Source organism: Oncorhynchus masou, chromosome 15 (genome assembly GCF_036934945.1).
Source record: "Oncorhynchus masou masou isolate Uvic2021 chromosome 15, UVic_Omas_1.1, whole genome shotgun sequence".
Lineage (NCBI taxonomy): Eukaryota > Metazoa > Chordata > Actinopteri > Salmoniformes > Salmonidae > Oncorhynchus > Oncorhynchus masou.
In genome coordinates, this window is record NC_088226.1 from 33,191,992 (window position 1) to 33,211,006 (window position 19,015).

The 19,015-nt window shown below is 42.3% G+C and overlaps 1 protein-coding gene across 3 annotated transcripts in view; it reads right to left on the reverse strand.

Moving 5' to 3' along the window:
* LOC135556158 (phosphatidylinositol 3-kinase regulatory subunit gamma) overlaps positions 1-19,015 on the reverse strand; it is a 297,567-nt gene that overhangs the window by 28,002 nt on the left and 250,550 nt on the right. The window contains exon 1 of one of the 3 annotated variants that reach the window (XM_064989131.1): positions 13,636-14,178. The exons of 1 other annotated variant lie outside the window; for it this stretch is intronic. In XM_064989131.1, the coding sequence (XP_064845203.1) occupies positions 13,636-13,747 (112 nt within the window). In that variant the 5' untranslated portion in view covers positions 13,748-14,178. Of the gene's footprint in view, positions 1-1,453; positions 1,590-13,635; positions 14,179-19,015 lie in introns of those variants that run through there. One more of the 3 variants, XM_064989132.1, reaches the window with a different exon arrangement.

Here is a 19,015-nt window from a genome sequence, read left to right on the forward strand (position 1 = left end):
TCCCTCTCCTCTTCCCTGTGGGGTGAGTCATCTCCACCAGTGAGAGAGAGCCAGGGGCGGACCTGCCTGCCTAACTCTCCTCCCTTCCTCCTCCTTTCTTTCCTCTCCTGTCCTCCCTCTCCTTGCAGGTGCACACACACTGCTTTCACTCTCTCTCTCTCACAGCACACAGGGGAAAGAGCCAGGAAGCCACAGGAGGAAGAGAGCAGAATTGGGGCCAAGTGAAAATGAAAGCCCTGACTAGCTCGCAACTTCCACCCCCCTCCCCTTCCAGGACCTGTGTGTGTGTGTGTGTGTATTCATCCCCACTTTATCATTAACAGATTCCTTTTACATATGACTGGCTGAAAAATCTGTCCTGCACCCTTCACCCTCAGTGGAGCCCCCAATCCATGACACATACAACAGCTCGATCAGAGCCAGTTCCAAAGAGCACATTATGCAGCTTGCATAGGACACAGGGTCAAGCCTCAGGCACAACTCTCTCTGTCTGTGTGTGTGTGTGTGTGTGTGTGTGTGTGTGTGTGTGTGTGTGTGTGTGTGTGTGTGTGTGTGTGTGTGTGTGTGTGTGTGTGTGTGTGTGTGTGTGTGTGTGTGAGTGTGAGTGTGAGTGTGTGCGTGGGTGGCAGCTGTTGGGTCCAGAAGCAGGAGCATGTTAACCAGAGTGTGTTGGGCGCCAGCAGAGTGGTATTAACACTGCTGCCCCACAGCAACCCTTCACACACGCACGCACCACACATACACACCTCAGTGAGATGTTGATGACTGTCTGAGAACTTTAAGTACAACCATAAATAAGTCAAATCATAATTGACAAGTAAAATAAACAGACATTTGCACCATTGTGCAAAAGTGCAAAGTTACTGAATAGAACATGGAATAAAAGTAGCAGAACAAAGTACAATCCAAACTTCATTATATCTTTTATGGGGAGGGTGTAAGCCCCAGAGTGTGTAAGCGGAGCAGAGGGTCTTTTCCACACACACACACACACACACACACACACACACACACACACACACACACACACACACACACACACACACACACACACACACACACACAGGGGGACAAAGACCCTCAGGAATGAACACACACACAGTGTATACATCAGTCTGTCTTTTAAGCTGTTCAACACATGTAGTCCTGCAGATGCAGTCCACACGGCCAGCCTGCCAGCCAGCCAGCCAGCCTACCCCCGGGCCCCTCAATCCTGTCACACACACATAAGCCCTCATTCCAGTCCTGTCCAGTCGCAGTCGGCACTTTGCTTCACACACACACAAACATGGACCCACATATACACACACACACACAAAAGGGATGCGGGCCAACTGACAAGAAAAGAAAGAAAGGGGAGGAGGACTGAAAGAAAGAAAAGAAAGAAAGAAAAGAAAAGAAAGAAAAGAAAGAAAGGAGAAAAAAAGGAAAGAAAGCTGGTGTTGGGTCTTACTGTCTTCCTCTCGTGGGGTAGGTGTGAGCTGCATTAGTCCTGTCAGCTGTCTGTTCCTTTCCCTTTCTCTGTGTGTCTGTCCGTCTGTCCCTCTCCTCTCTCTCTCTGTTCTATCTCTCTTTCCTCCTCTGTCAGACTGGCACTGCGAAACAAGCCCTGATCCTAAAATCAGACAGCTAGCTAATCTCTGAATGGAGACCTGATTTGGCCAATAAGAGCACAGCAGGGGGGTAGGGGTGGACCCTGAGAGAGGGGGGAGCACAGAGAGAGAAAGAGAGAGCAAGAGAGAGAGAGAGAGTTACACCCTCAGAGTATATAAATTATGTCAGGGACATGTTGAGGAAGAGAAAGAGAGAAAAAGGGAGAGGGTCAGGGAGAATGAGAGGGGTTCAGGAAGAGAAAGAGCACACACAGCGTGTAAGGCCTCACTAAACCACACACACGAGGGATGTGACAGATGGGCAATTTAAAAAAAAGTTTAAAACAGCTCTTTTTTCCATTAAAACTATAAGAAAGATGCATAAAATGTTCCCTTTCAGACGGTTGAGCATTGCACCTGTACTACCATGACTGTACCTCAATTACACCTCGCAAAATATTTCCATACAGGACTCCGCTGCTGTCGCTCGGCTTCCTTTGCCATTTTTCCAACAGTTAACGACGATGAAGTAGTGGTAGAGAGTTGACTCCAAAGAAATTGATTCATCGACTCCTCGCACGTTGACTACCGTCACCGAATCGAGGGCTAAGATTAGATTCTGCTTGGAATCGAGTACTAAGATTCAGTATTTTCGGAAAGTAGAAGACTGATTAGTTGCTGTACTTCCAAGAACACAAACACATCTTTCATAGCGAGGGAGGGGGAAGGGGCACAGTATAGGCAGGTCGGCCACCAGGCAGACAGTCAGAACTGTTTTCTAGGCCTGTATCTCGCAATGGAATGCAGTATCTCGCAATTTCTTGGCATGCAATGTCTCAGAACTTTAGAAAAGCAGGACCTACCATCAATGAATAGGCTAGGATATTCTACACGCAACAGACCGAAGACTGAACACACTAACATCGTTAGCGAAGAGAAAGAGCAGGGGTGTAATCATTAGTCCAAACAGTTGCGAAACGAAACGTTTCGATTGGACAAATTCAGTTAGGCCCCTCCCCGTTTCATTCCATTTGCTTCCGTTGAACAAACGTTTTGCATCATAATTGGTGTAATGAATACGCCCCCAGGCGAGGCAGTGCGAGGGAGAGAGAGGAGAGCGCAGGGCAGAGAAAAAAACATGGTGCGCATCTTGGTAATGTCTTGCATGCCTCGCAAATTCACCTACAGTTCACCTCTCCCTCTCTTGTTTTATTTAAATTACACAACTTTCCAAATACCTTTATAGCCCATCATCCAGTTAGGCCAAAACGCGGAAAATAATGTTTTGTGATCGGTTTGGGATTTCTCCTAAAGTTAAGGATCCCAATGTCATTTTTATGTTTATGTATACCCCCCCCCCCCCCCCCAGACACAGCTGTGTCTGAATGGGAAAAGACAGGCACATTCTGCTCTCAGCCCAGTTTCCACAAGTCAGGCCTGACCAAGCTGAACACTTCGAACTCTAGTACTATTTATACATGTGAGGAGAGAAAGGGAGAGCGAAACAGAGTCAGAGCGACAGAAGGAGAATAGAGTGAAAGAAAGAGATTTGGGAGGGAGAGAGAGATGGGAGAAAAATGTTTATACTAACAGATGTATGTGTTCTGGGGCTCTTCCCAGCCTAACATGTGTCCAACATGAATCTCAGAATAGAATAGAAGGCAGAAAGAGAGAGAGAAAAGGAGGGGGGGATGGGGAAGAGAGGGCAAGTTGCCATGTATGCTTAAGACACATTATGAATCCTTCGCTCTGCTGCATCTCTCCACGGCAGACAGAATGAGACAGAAAGGTTGTGTCTACACTTGACACTTACATGCAGCTTCTGCTGTCAGAATACACGAAGACGGGTCGAGATGCACAGAAGTCACTTTGTGGTCGGATTGTGTTCAGATCTGTCTGACCACTTCGGGATGTGGTCAGGGATGCATTGGGTGCAGATTTCTGAAAGCAACCAGGCTACCGAAAGCGCATACGGTGGCAGACGCCATCAGTTAGAATGTATATTCAGTGCATATTTCCCACAAGTCTCAAGAAAATGTGTGTTTTAGCTCCGAGAGGCACCTTTTCATTATGACATTGGAGGAAACACCTTCCTAGCGCGTGAGGAACGTGTTTGCTGGACACATAAATGTTAGCCAGCTAGCTAGTATTTCGATTTTTTTTGGGGGGGGGCTAGAGTTATGCTAACCCGTTTGCAATCCCTTTAACCTTGCTTGCTAGCTTGCTGGCTAGCTACAGAAGTTAGCTGGCTAGTTAGCTACCGCCATCAGTTGTTGTGTTGTTATTATTATATTTAGCCTATTCCACCGTTTCTAGAATGCACACTGGCAATTGAATGTAGTGCGGGAAAGGGGAATCCAGGCACACTGTTGGACACAATATCTACATTGAAATGTAGGTGTAGATGCGCGACGCGTTCGGAGTTCCATGATCATAAATCTAGGATCAGAATACTAAAGCTGCATGAACTGTCAAGTTGAGAAATGGCCAAAGAGAGAGAGACAGCGACAGAGAATAAAGAGTAAGATAATGGTTCTAAAGTGTGTTTCAATGTGTAGAGGAAGAATCAACAGAACCAACCCAGCCTTGTCTGTCTGCCATGACTCACGTCATTGCCCCATATAGCATCATTCCAGCAGCAGGGGACAGAAATATACTGGTGATTTTCCATTCAATGAAGAAGCTACCCAATTCTAGTGCTACCCTGCAAACCCACACCCCATCACTGCACCTTACCACACACACAACACATACACACACAATGGGAGGGGAGTAGTCGTGTTGCCGTTGGGAACCGAGGTCAGCCCTCCCCTGGGGCAGCACTCCACCTGTGCTAATCACCCACGGCAACGGACACAAAGACACACACACACACGGACCTGGCCCCCGGCGTTACATTCTAACTGTCACAGAGCCTCTCACATTTCAGTTCCACTGTAAGAAATATATCAATGAACATCTGCACAACGCTCATCCCTTCTCTTTCTCCACCCCCGGTTTCTCTCTTGCCCTCTCTCTATTTCTCTTTCTCTGCTGGGCCCAGGGATTAGACCCCCCCCCCCCCAGGATCCCACAAAGTGAATCCCTTGCCGAAATAACATCTAAAAACAGGAGTACACAAGAAGAGAGAAAAGCCCAGACAGGCAACCAAAAACATTGTGTATGTGTTCTGTAGGGGCCGAGCTGTGAGCTGGCACTGAGTGGAAGACGAGATTAATATGCGGTCAGATCACACACTGGTGAGCTCATACCCCCTGGGGAGAGAAGAGGAGGAGTAGAGAAGAAGAGCGGGGCTATATTCTTCCACCTCCCGAGACACACCGCCGCTATCCGCCACTCTATACACCTACCGCCTGCCTGGGGTAACGCAGCTAGGGTCCTTTCTCGATAGCCCAGGAGATGTTACATAGAAGCCAAACACACAACACAGTGCATATTTCCCTTTGAAACCTATTGTTTATATCAAAGCTACCGGTTGTTTCATTCAATGTCTCCACTGACAATCCCTGGCTCAATGGAAGAAGCTTGCTAACATTGGTGATCATATAATACAACTGATGTTGGTTGTTTTCACTCTAGCGACACCAGCAGACATAAAACACAACCATCAACCACTGACAGGTTAATCACAGCAGGAGATGGTGATTGTGTTTCCAACACCAGGACACGTTTTGACATTGTTGTTTTGAAACAGATCTGGCAACATGATTAGTGTGACATTTTGGCTGTTTGCCAACTGGCTCATACATCTGGGCTTCCATGCATAAGATGCACAGCGTTACTATCACCATTATACATGCACGGTAGTATTACTGTTATCTTTTCATAGATAGAGAGCCAACCCAGTGTGCATACAACATGATCAAGACATTTTTTTATGGTTGGAACGTCATATAACCAGATCACAACTTGATTAAAACATCTTTTTCGCAATGTCCAGGGTGGGAAATGTACTTTTTGGTCGACCAGCCACTGTGGTAGATTTAAAAAAATCTACCAGCCACTCACATTTTTTACCAGCCCAATTATTTGTCTTTATAATTAACCAAAAATTACAACAAAAATGATAAAAATGACAAAAAGTATGCTTTCTAAAGTTTCAAAAACAAGAAATGTATTTGTAGTAAGAAATATTGGAGTATATTGATTAATTGAATTTAATTAGTGACCTGCGTCTTTTAACCAATGTTTGTTAAAATAAATAATTTAGATAACAAAAACAGATAAATAGTTTCGCAAATGAACATCGACAATCAACAAAGTGCCTATCCTGCTACAAAATGCGGAGTGATTTGTCTTATTTATTATTATAGTTCAGGGCTCTATGCTGACATTCTTTACAAGGAGTACATGATGTGCACACAAATAAATCTAGGAGAACAATGACTAAAAGTTCATGAACAAAAGTTTTTGGTAGCAATCCATGCTTGATCAAGTGCAAACATTAGGTGAGACAAAAAATGTCAGCTAGCCCTTTAAGGGACCGTGGTTACCGTGGTAATTTAGGCACTCACTTGGCTGTAATGAAAAAAATCTTGACTGAGATGTCTTCCTAACAGCAGACAGTTGAAGCAAACTTAAACTAACATCATTTAAAAACAACCTAGCATGTGAACAAAACGATGTAACTGGCCAAGAAACACAAGGACAAAGTTCCACTTCAGTAGATTTTCTTGTAAATTCGAAAAGAAAAGTACGTGAACCCTTTGGAATTACCTGGATTTCTGCATAAATTGGTCATCAAATTTGATCTGATCTTCATCTAAGTCACAACAATAAACAAACATAGTGTGCTTAAACTAATAACACACAAATTATTGTATTTTTCTTGTCTAGATTGAATACATAATTTACACATTCACAGTGTAGGTTAGAAAAAGTATGTTAACCCCTAGACTAATGACTTCTCCAAAAGCTCATTTGAGTCAGTAGTCAGCTAACCTGGAGTCCAATCTATGAGGCGAGATTGGAGATGTTGGTTAAAGCTGCCTTGCCCTATAAAAAACACTCACAAAATGTGAGTTTGCTATTCACAAGAAGCATTGCCTGATGTGAACCATGCCTCGAACAAAAGAGATCTCAGAAGACCTAAGATTAAGAATTGTTGACTTGCTTGAAGATGGAAATGGTTACAAAAGTATCTCTAAAAGCCTTGATGTCCATCAGTCCACGGTAAGACAAATTGTCTTTAAATCGAGAAAGTTCAGCACTGTTGCTACTCTCCCTAGGAGTGGTCGCCCTGCAAAGATGACTGCAAGAGCACAGCGCAGAATGCTCAAAGAGGTTAAGAAGAATCCTAGAGTGTCAGCTAAAGACTTACAGAAATCTCTGGAACATGCTAACCTCTCTGTTGACGAGGCTGCGATATGTAAAACACTAAACAAGAGTGGTGTTCATGGGAGGGCACCACGGAAGAAGCGACTGCTGTCCAAAAAACAACAGCATTGCTGCACGTCTGAAGTTTGCAAAAGTGCACCTGGATGTTCCACAGCGCTACTGGCAACATATTATGTGGATAGATTAAACTACAGTTGAGTTGTTTGGTAGGAATACACAACACTATGTGTGGAGAAAAAAGGCACAGAACACCAACATCAAAACCTCATCCAAACTGTCATGTATGGTGGAGGAAGCATCATGTTTTGGGGCTGTTTTGCTGCCTCAGGGCCTGTACAACCTGCTATCATCAACAGAAAATGAATTCCCAAGTATATCAAGACATTTTGCAGGAGAATGTTAGGGTATCTGTCCACCAATTGAAGCTCAACAGAAGTCGGGTGATGCAACAGGACAACAACCCAAAACACATAAGTAAATTAACAACAGAATTCCTTCAAAAGAAGACAATATGCCTTCTGGAGTGGCCCAGTCAGTGTCCTGACCTTAACGCAATTGCAATGCTGTGACAAGACTACAAGAAGGGCAGTTCACACCAGACATCCCAAGAATATTGCTGAACTGAAACAGTTTTGTAAAGAGGAATGGTCCAAAATTCCTCCTGACCGTTGTGCGGGTCTAATCCAACTACAGAACACGTTTGGTTGAGGTTATTGCTGCCAAAAAATGGTCAACCAGTTATTAAATACAAGGGTTCACATTAGAGGTTGACCGATTAATCGGAATGGCCGATTAATTAGGGCCGATTTCAAGTTTTCATAACAATCGGAAATCGGTATTTTTGGGCGCTGATTTTTTTTACACCTTTATTTCATCTTTATTTAACTAGGCAAGTCAGTTAAGAACACATTCTTATCTCCAATGACGGCCTAGAACGGTGGGTTAACTGCCTCGTTCAGGGGCAGAACGTCAGATTTTCACCTTGTCAGCTCGGGGGATCCAATCTTGCAGCCTTACAGTTAACTAGTCCAACGCAATAACGACCTGCCTCTCTCTCGTTGCACTCCACAAGGAGACTGCCTGTTACGCGAATGCAGTAAACCAAAGTAAGTTTCTAGCTAGCCTTAAACTTATCTTATTAAAAACAATCAATCATAATCACTAGTTAACTACACATGGTTGATGATATTACTAGAAATTATCTAGCGTGTCCTGTGTTGCATATAATCTGGCTGAGCATACAAGTATCTAAGTATCTGACTGAGCAGTGGTAGGCAGAAGCAGGCGAGTAAATATTCATTCAAACAGCACTTTCGTGCATTTTGCCAGCAGCTCTTCGTTGTGCGTCAAGCATTGTGCTGTTTATGACTTCAAACCTATCAACTCCCGAGATGAGGCTGGTGTAACCGAAGTGAAATGGCTGGCTAGTTAGCGCGCGCTAATAGCATTTCAAACTTCACTCACTCTGAGCCTTGGGGTGGTTGTTCCCCTTGCTCTGCATAGGTAACGCTGCTTCGATGTGGTGGCTGTTGTCGTTGTGTTGCTGGTTCGATCCCAGGGAGGAGTGAGGAGAGGGACGGAAGCTATACTGTTACACTGGCAATACTAAAGTGCCTATAAGAACATCCAATAGTCAAAGGTTAATGAAATACAAATGGTATAGAGGGAAATAGTCCTATAATAACTACAACCTAAAACTTCTTACCTGGGAATATTGAAGACTCATGTTAAAAGGAACCACCAGCTTTCATATGTTCTCATGTTCTGAGCAAGGAACTGAAACGTTAGCTTTCTTACATAGCACATATAGCACTTTTACGTTCTTCTCCAACACTTTGTTTTTGCATTATTTAAAAATGTATTGAACATGTTTCATTATCTACTTGAGGCGAAATTGATTTTATTGATGTATTATATTAAGTTAAAATAAGTGTTAATTCAGTATTGTTGAAATTGTCATTATTACAAATACATTTTATTTTAAATCGGCCGATTAATCGGTATCGGCTTTTTTTTTTGGTCATCCAATAATCGGCATCGGTATCGGCGTTGAAAAATCATAATCGGTCGACCTCTAGTTCACATACTTTTCCCACCCTGCACTTTGAATGTTTACACGGTGTGTTCAATAAATACCTGACATTGTATAATTGTTTGTGTGTTATTAGTTTAAGCAGACTGTGTTTTTCTATTTCTGTGACCTAGATGAAGATCAGATCAAATTTTATGCAGAAATCCAGCTATTTCCAAAGGGTACACATACTTTTTCTTGCCACTGTATATCTTTTAGTTCAATATTCTACTGCAATCCACCAGGATTTACAAAACCCTATTTTTATCCCATTTATTTCCATCAATAATTAATCAAATTATTGCACCTGAAATTAACCCTGAAAATATTACAATTATATTTTCCCCTAACTGTTTTAAGCAATTTACTCCAATGGGCTAACTCAGGGTCACACAGAGTGTTTCTTGGTAGTCTTAAAACAAATCTACTTTGAAACAAAAGTATACACCTCACACACATGGTTATGGGCTTAAAAAAAGAAGACACCTGTGGCGGTGGTCAGATTTTGAGTTTAAATGTCCTCAATTCTTAATTTGCATACCAATATTACAGTTTATATACATCCCAGAAGACTGAAATTTAACCAAATTTAACCAAACCATTTGACATAGAAACACCAGATTCTTAGCAATTTTTTTTTTTTTTTAAATAAAATAAGAATTATGAAATTATGAAAAATATTAATACAATTCCACCCATGAGGCCACTAGAGGGCGATTTGGTCATTTGACTGCAGGAAAGGTGTATACCATAATGGTGCACTCATTTATTTTTTTATTTCAGTAGCTAATAAGGAGGTAGGCATATCAGTTCCAACTAAAACTTGGATTGGAATCTGTGCCTCGCGTGCATAAATAAATCTCTGTGCGCAAGCAGCCTGCTTGCTTGAGCCTTCACATGCCCGGTAGGCTACACAACAACACAGCTGGAAAACAACTAGTTTCTCGAAATGTACACAATAAACTTCCAAAAGATTTGACCAGGTAGTCCCTGTTCTCCTGCATTCATGTTTAACTTTTGTAAGGAATGCAGCGGTTTGTTGGGGAGAAAAACATCAACTAAAATTTTGCTAGCTGGCTAACGTTAGCGCTCTGGCTAATCGTCCATGGACATGGTAAGTTTTAATTTTTACCTGTTGTAGCTAGCTAGCTAAAGTTTACATTTTTATATCTGTTTAGTTAATGACAGTAAATGTGTGTTTGTGTAAGAGAGGGTGAGAGATGATCACAACTTTAGAAAACATTGTCATGTCAACATGTTTCTTGATTCATCAGGGATCCATGTATTTTTGGGTATTTTCTATTTGACAATACGATATATTTTGCCTCAATATACCCCTCAACACTCATTCTAACGTTACACCGCAAATGTCTTTTTCAAATCTTGATTCTCTTTTTTTGTAGGAATCTTCTAGATTGGATGGAAGGATGGAAGAGGGAACAAAGGGAAGGAGTACAGGAGTTATCCAGTCTGTAAATAGCCTATGTTTCGCTGTCTCTCTCTGCCTCCCCGTCTGTCTGCCTAACTGCCAGATTGCTGGGGGGCAACATAGTCAAGGTACTTGCTCGGCTAAGTCTAACTTACTGAAGACCTTAGGCCTTCTGTGGTAGCTAGGTTACTGATCATAATGGTTAATATTGATTTGTCTCTGTCTTTACAGTTCCTGAAACATGTCAATGACCTGATGCAAGGCCTCTACAGCAGTCCTTGACCACCTACTTCGTTACCAGTGACCTATTCTGCCACATCCCAGCTAAAGAAGAAAGGAAAGAGATTTGCCAATTACACCATTTTCTAACAATGTTTGTTGCAGGAATGATATGACATACCAACATAACTTTAGAAAAACATAATATTTTATTGTCTCTCTATACATACCTCGATTTTTGCATGTACCTTTCTTTTTTTAAGACTGTCAAGCTGTCCTCAATTTTGGGAACTTCTGTCTGGGACAACATCCTCAGGATTATGGAGTGGTGTCTTTAAAAAAATGTTGTTTGAATATTAAGCAAAACTTTAACATTTAGAGATGAGTGAAAAAAAAAAAAGTCCAACTAGTCAAATTTTTGATATCATATTTCTTAAAATGTTTGAGATTTAGTTAATGTCCCACTTCAATATGAAGGGACAGAGGAGAAAACATGCCTTTGACACCACTCGTGTACTCCATTGTAATTGGTAAGTAAATGTGAGCAGTTGAGACATTTGGCATAGACAATGAAACATTTTTTTGTAGATTCTGACTGTTAAAGATATTTTACTGTGAGTTACTGTTATGTCGTGTCGTGCGTGCCCACATTATGCCAATCATTCATTTATTTTCTTCTCTTTTTAAGCTTACAGTAAGTGCAATGAAAAGCCAGAAAAGTCAGGAGGTTGAAGTTCTAAAATATGCCATTGACGTCGGAGTGGATGAGGACGCAAAGTATGTATATGAGCTATAAGTTGCTCTTTAAAAAAAAAGACATCTAAGCTATAACTGCCGCAAACTTTTTCAACTAGGACCACACAGTTTCTTCAGGAATGTAGTGATTTTAAAATCTCAGATTGATACAGTTGTAATGCGCTGATTCTCTTCACCGCAGAGTTGACCCGTCACACCACTCTTCAAGAGGGCCACTACGCGCCAGATCGACTCCTGTGCTCAGTCCTTGATGAGGATCTACCCCATTACACCACTAATTAATCATTAATACAGTTGTTTTTTTTTACGGGCCTTTATATACTCTGTCCCAGTCTTTCTATGCATGTAATGTCTTGGATTATGAAACAAGGACTGTATGCAGATGTGCTAAAAATGGTTCAAATGTAAGAATATGCTGCAGATGTAATCTTAACTGGTGGCTATGGAAACAAATATAAATATAATGAACAATGTTTTTAACATACAACTTTTTCCTCTGCAATACTTTTTACAGTAGGTAATAAGCTGTAGTCAGGTGGTCATTACCAGGTTATGATGAGGTCTTAACTATGATCAGTACATAATAAAGCACATAATATAGTGGTCACAATTATGACCGATTGGTCTTATGTTGGTCAGTAAAATACATCATATTTTTTTTTTGTAAAAATAAATTTAAAAAAAAGGATGTCTTTAAAACCAGCTATTGCCCATTGGGTACTGACTCACTTGTTAGTTCATGTGACAGTAGCGTTGTAGCCAATACTGTAGGTTATGTCTTTTAGAGTAGGCCTATAGTTGAGTTGCATTGCAGAAGTGAAGCCAGCCTATGTATGACCTCATAGTGAATGCGTGAAACCCTTGTGAATCGCAAAGCCATTGCATTGACAGCACATATAAATGGAAATGGCCTACACATAGGCTATAGTAGAATGTCCCCCCCCCCCCTCACTCCACCACCGACATAAAGCCCCCTTTTCTCAAGCGATATCATCCCACTTGCCCCGGATGACAATGGAGAGGGTTGCTGTACACGCAGAACTGGATACTGTAACAGTCCACTTCAGAAGGTGCCAATATTCTAAAATCGTCCTATCAAGGGCATGGGACAGGGGGGAGAAAGAGCTACCGGCAAAATATATTCAGTGCAATTCAAAAGCATCCCCTGCTCCATCCGCTGAGCGTCCTACATCTGCGGTATTAATTCAAGAAGAGGGGGGAGGGGGATGGGAGTCGAATGACACTTGCACAAAATGCCAAGAAATGACTCAAATAGACTTAAACATCTATATGACAGTCGGTCAGAATCATGCGCAGATATTATGCATGACATCTGTGCCTGGAGCAGCGTTGGTATAGATGAAACAGAGGCGTTTTACTTCATTGACTTGTAACGCAATCTTTTCAGATCTCTTTCCCCTCCCCCACAACCTATGCTTCACAGGACCGAACACCTTTAACTATTTTGGAGAACCAGAATATTATATTGATGGTAAAACACGGTAAAGTAGCGTTTAGGTATGAACGGCATGAATACATATCGAATAGACTGCTATAAAAGAACAAAGCAAACTGACAAAAGTGATGGCCTTCGTGCTAAATGAATGAATGAATGACTAAAGAAAAACGAATGAATATGCAGCCGACTAAATAACTATACTGAGGTCGTCCATTTGTATGATAGCGACAAATAAAGTTAATTGGTTCAATGAATAATGTCCATATGCGCGTGAAATGTTTATTAAAACGGAAGGGATTTTTGCAGGATACACAGTAGCCTGTATCAATCTGCTGTTCATGTGATGTCACTCCGATAGACTCGTCATTTCTTTTTTTTGACAAAATTGTTACAAACTAAACAACGCACCTGATACATTTTTTATATTTTTTAAAGATGCTAAAGGATCGTCATCACCGTTGCACTTGCAACAGTAGCAACACGACTGGACGTTGACAATGTAGCGATGTTACAGCGAACGGAATAGAGAACTATAACGCACATTTCTGGATGCTTGTGCACTACTTACGCATCTGTAATAACTACTGCAAAATGAAACAACAACGAAGTTCCCATAATTAATAGGCTCGCTATCTAGACAGGCAGGTTTTTCTGGCAACGCGTTCTTCTCAAAGTTTTCACCATTCAATCTATATGACAAATGTCCCCGCATCTACGAATATGATACATTACTCAATCACACAATGACTATCCAATAGTTTTAGTGGCCTACCTGGAGGTGGTTGGTCCATTTCAATGTAAAATATTAATTCTGTGGAATATGGCATCATCACGTCCCTCCAATCATTGTCTTCTTTTTCCGTAGTCCAAACTGTATTGTACATTGTCTTTACTTCACTTGCGAATGACACTTGTCCTTCTCCAAATGGATATTTTTTAAAAAGGATCACAGGTGAACAACGACAAAAACGTATACAACACTTGACTGATTTGATACTGCTATGTACTGTATATAGGAATACAGGCTCAAATAAAACAGTCTCTGTTGATCTGAATGCCTGCTTCAGACAATAAATACGATGAGTTCTTCTCTAAAAGCACCAGGCTTCACTGCTCAGACATACAACTTCACTCTTCCAAAGGCCTATAAAATGATCTAACAGTCCTACAGAGCTGAAAGTAGATACCAGCTCTACCATCCAGTCCGTTCTTCGGGGACTGAGCAGTAGTCTTCATTTTAAGAACACTGACCGCGCCAAGGGAACCGTTCACATCATCTCGGCGATACCACCACAAGCGGACACACGGGTGACAGCCGTTTCTAATAATGACGCATCGAAAATGGGTTTGCGCTTTCTCTGCGCTATATTCACAGACAACATTGTTGTAACATACGGACGATTGTATATGTATATGAACATATTTTGCTGTTCACTGGTTTATATATCATGTCAGCAATTTTCAAGTATCTAGTGGCATCATTTTACTGGCCCCCTTTCACACAAACACATTGGTATGCTCCCATCTACTTTCCAGAGGCTAAGAACTAGGCAGTACGCAGACTCCAGTGTTGGGAACCAATAGGAAATGACTTTACTTCAACTCTGTTGCCGGAGATTGAAGTTTTGTATTTAAATTTTTTTGCAACCTGGTATACCCTCCCGGCCAATGAACATCGCAGGGATGCAGGAAGTGAATTGCTGATTGGGTCAAACAGTACTATGAGGGATGCAGGCCACAAGAGGAGAGAAAAGTGACACTAACATATCTAGTAATTGTTTTCTGAGCATGACCACAACTCATGGCCAGACACAAAACACACACTATGTTATACATATGGTACAACATGGGGGGTGGGGCTGATTGGCGTGTGTGTGCGTGTGTGTGTGTGTGTGTGTGTGTGTGTGTGTGTGTGTGTGTGTGTGTGTGTGTGTGTGTGTGTGTGTGTGTGTGTGAGAGAGAGAGGGGGGAGTCCCCCAGTTCCCCACCCCAGATGGCTAATGCCGGACACACAGCCCCTCTCTGTCAAGTATGTCAAAGTGTTTTAATTGACACTGTCTCTATCTGTGGTGGGGTGGTGCCACACAGGCCAGGCTGGACAGATGAAAGGGTAACAATGACACAGGAACTGCCTCTGCCCTGCATGGTAATCCACAGGATTATCCACAGGGAAACTAGAATAATATGCTGTGTTTTATCTACGCATCAGGACGGGGTCCCTCTGAATCTCATGAATAATAGACGGGAGAGGCATCACACCGGCATTTGCATACTGTATTTATAATAATCACCAGCAGCAGTATGAATAAGTGTGTGTGTGTGTGTGTGTGTGAACTACCCCTCTTCTCCTCTTCCCTTCCACAACTAATTCTTCTGAGATCATTTGTTAGGAGTGTCAGTCAGGGATGTGTATTTGCCATCCTGTGATTCTGGCTTCTCTCAAGCATCTGCTACACAGGTGGTGTGTGTGTGTGTGTGTGTGTGTGTGTGTGTGTGTGTGTAACCACAGATGACCTCTGGGACTCAGGTGTTGGTTTTGTTACTTCTGTAGACATAGAAACGCAGCAGTGCCTAGTGAAGCGCTGTAATGTGATGATGCAGCATCTAATAAGAGAGTTATTCCAAAAGGTCTTAAATAAAGGTATGTTTTAATAAACAATTTAAAATGTAGGCCTTCTTTAGGACTATAGAGTTCAGTAAACAAGTTTTAATCTCGTCTTGACATATCAGTGGATGCACAGCGTCTGTGTCTGAAATACAACATCTACGCAAGACTGGATCTCTTCTAACCTTTTAACGTAATCATTTAAATGAATTTATCTGTTTTTTCCCCCGGTTTTGTACACAAAAACTAAAATGCCAAAAAGGGAGGTCAAGACTGACAGAGATTAACTGGGTGCCTATGGGACCAAATCACATTTAGAAACTTTTTCTATCTCTATGTGTGTGTGTGTGTGTTTTTCAGCCCTGATTTCTACGCATGGTTTCATGGCCCCTGTCTCAGTGTGCATGTGCTGCAACAGATCAGTGTTACAGAAAGACACTCCAGTTAGGTACAGCAGCTCTGCCTGTCAAAGTCCCCAGCGTATGTCGTCAACAGTGATTCCACTGCTCTGTGCGAGTGTGTGTGTGTGTGTACAGTGTATGTGCGTTGTGTGTTAAAACCCAGTAGATTGTGTATTTGTGCGGCTCAAAGCCATACGGCAGGCATAAGCAGCCGTGAGAGAGATCCTAATCTGCCTGGCTACAGTGCAAAACCAAGCTAACCAATGCCCAATCCCCTCCAAAAAAATGGAACAAAAAAAAGTCAGACTTTTAAGTTGGGTTGTTGAAGTTTGAAAGGTACATGATTGCCTTGAGGATTTGGAAACCGCTCCATGCATAGAGATGGAAGGGGGGAAGCGTTTTCACTGCACACTGATGTGACCGCAGTCTGCTTGCCACATGACACATCATTCTGACGGTGCTATTTCTGTGCTGATTATCCATTGCCCTCAGCGCTTTCATATTTTGTCTGTAACTGTAATAAGTAGAGTGGAAAGTGCAATTTAACTGTAGACACGAATAGGCTGTTCCATAGTCCCGCGCTAAACATAGACCTTTCTAGAGTAGGGGAGCCAGAGCACACACAGAAAGGGAACTGTTGCATAAGACGCTGTGGCGGTCTTGCATATATTATGTCTGAAAGTTGTGATAATATTACAGTGTCCAAATCCAAAGGCAGGAATAATTGTGCTTCCTGTTCCCTTTCCCTACACTGTAAGGGTTTGATTATCCCTTTATTTTTTACAGACATCATTAGATTCTATCCCTCTCTCTCTCTCTCTCTCTCTCTCTCTCTCTCTCTCTCTCTCTCTCTCTCTCTCTCTCTCTCTCTTTTCGGTCTCCCTCTGCAGTAATATACAATATTATATAAAATAGTTGCATAAGCCATACAGGATTCAGGGTTACCTAATAGTGTGTGTATGTGCGTGTATGCCTGTTCGGCCCATTTGTGTGTACCGTATGTCAGAGCAGCAGCAGTAACAGCGTCCATGGGCTGCTAGCTGCAGGGAACATGTGGAGAGGGCCATACTGCCTGTATGTACACTGAGTGTACAAAACATTAGGAACACCTTCCTAATTTTGGAGTTGTTACCACACTCCCCGTTTCTCTTCCCTCCACTCCCTTTTGCCCTTAGAACAGCCCCAATTCGTCTGGGCGTAGACACTACAAGGTGTCGAAAGCGTTCCACAGGGATGTTGGCCCACATTGACTCCAACGATTCCCACAGTTGTGTCAAATTGGCTAGACGTCCTTTGGGTAGTGGACCACTCTTGATACATACAGGAAACTGTTGAGTGTGGAAAAAAACAGCAGTGTTGCAGTTCTTGACACACTCAAACAGGTGCGCCTGGCACCTAGTACCATACTCTGTTCAAAGGCACTTAAATATGTTGTCTTGCCAATTCACCCTCAATGGCAGACATACACAATCCATGTCTCAATTGTCTCAAGGCTTAAAAATGATTCTTTAACCTGTTTCTTCCCCTTCACCTACACTGATTGAATTGGATTTAACAGGTGACATCAATAAGGGATCCTAGCTATCACCTGGATTCACCTGGTCAGTCTATGTCATGGATAGAGCAGGTGTTCCTAATGTTTAATACAGTCAGTGTATATGGTGAGGAAGCACTCCCCGTATGGAGCCACATCACCATATGGGCATAAAACACTCTATTGGACATAAAACACTCAGTGTATATAATGTCCTCTCTGGAGAACCACAGAAGCGTATGAACAAACTAAAATATGAGTGTCAATCTGACTCTGACATCATCATGCATATTGAGTCTGTCTCATCATATATCTGCCTGAGCAAAGGCCATGAACCCCCTTACAGAATATTTCTGACCTACATTATGGGACAGAGGGTTCAAATACAGTCCAAGCGGATTCTGATTAAGAATAGAGGAAGTCATAATGTTTATGATCGAGAATATGATATTTCATTGGATCCTTAAGAGTCAATCTAAGCAACATAAAACATAAAAAATCCCAATAAAAATCAGTTAGTTTAAGATAGAGATATCTGTTTTTTGCATGGGTTGCATCTCAGACCATAAGACATCACACAAATTGGTCATCTCACGAAAACATCTGTAGCATCCGAATGTTTTGGCCTATAAACTAATATGACCCCACTGTGGAATGGGGTGACTCTAACGAACACGATGTTCTCTGTTTTGCTCTACGACACCCACAAGTGTCATGGGACTCATCTGAAGGTAACCCATACAAATGAATGGAAGTATGGTGATAGTTTTGTGCCAACAAAAATAAGGGGTTAAATATATGTACTAAAAAAAACAAAATGAGCTTTCTTATGTACCCTAGATATAGGGAAGACACTTCAAAACCTTATTCCTTATGATTTATTTATTTTTTGACATTCATGAATGTATTACTCAATGTGTTCTTATGGGCTATAGACGGCTTACACTTTTAGAGGTTAAAGAAAACATTACGTTGTATCTTTTGATTCTTTGATGCATTTCAGACCTAACAGATTCGAGCCTGATTGTCATAAAAGCTGCCAGTCCAGTCTGTCTGTCCAACTGACACTCACTGTGGGAGAAATCTGCAGCAGCCAGCCAGCTAGCTAGGAGTCATGTGTGCACTAACACGAGCTAACCAATTAGCTGCACCATCTGGAAGTTTCCAGGCATTGCTCTAATTCAGTGCGAAAACCCAGCCTCAGTTCCTGGTACTGGCTGAATAGGTCTTTGCCCAAACGCAACGACCAGAGAACCGGGCAGCAAGTCTCCTGTAGGCATGTATGGCGTATGCAGCTCTTCCCCAAAAACTAGACCCCGGCACCAAAGTGTTAATAACGCAGTGGAGTGGAATGAGTCGACCCCCCCTCCTCTCTCTCCCCTCCATCTCTGTTAGTGCATCAGCCAGTTACAGTGCCAAGCAGGGAGAGAGAGAGAGAGAGAGAGCGAAAGCAGTGCGGGCAAGGCAGTACCCCCGCTACACTCCACCCCCACCCTTTCGACAACCCAAATCTCTCTCCCTGTTCTCTCTTTCCCTCTATCTTTAGTCTGCACCCTTGTTCCTCACCTTTATCCTTCTCATCCGCCCCCAAACCCTCTTTCTCTATCGCTCT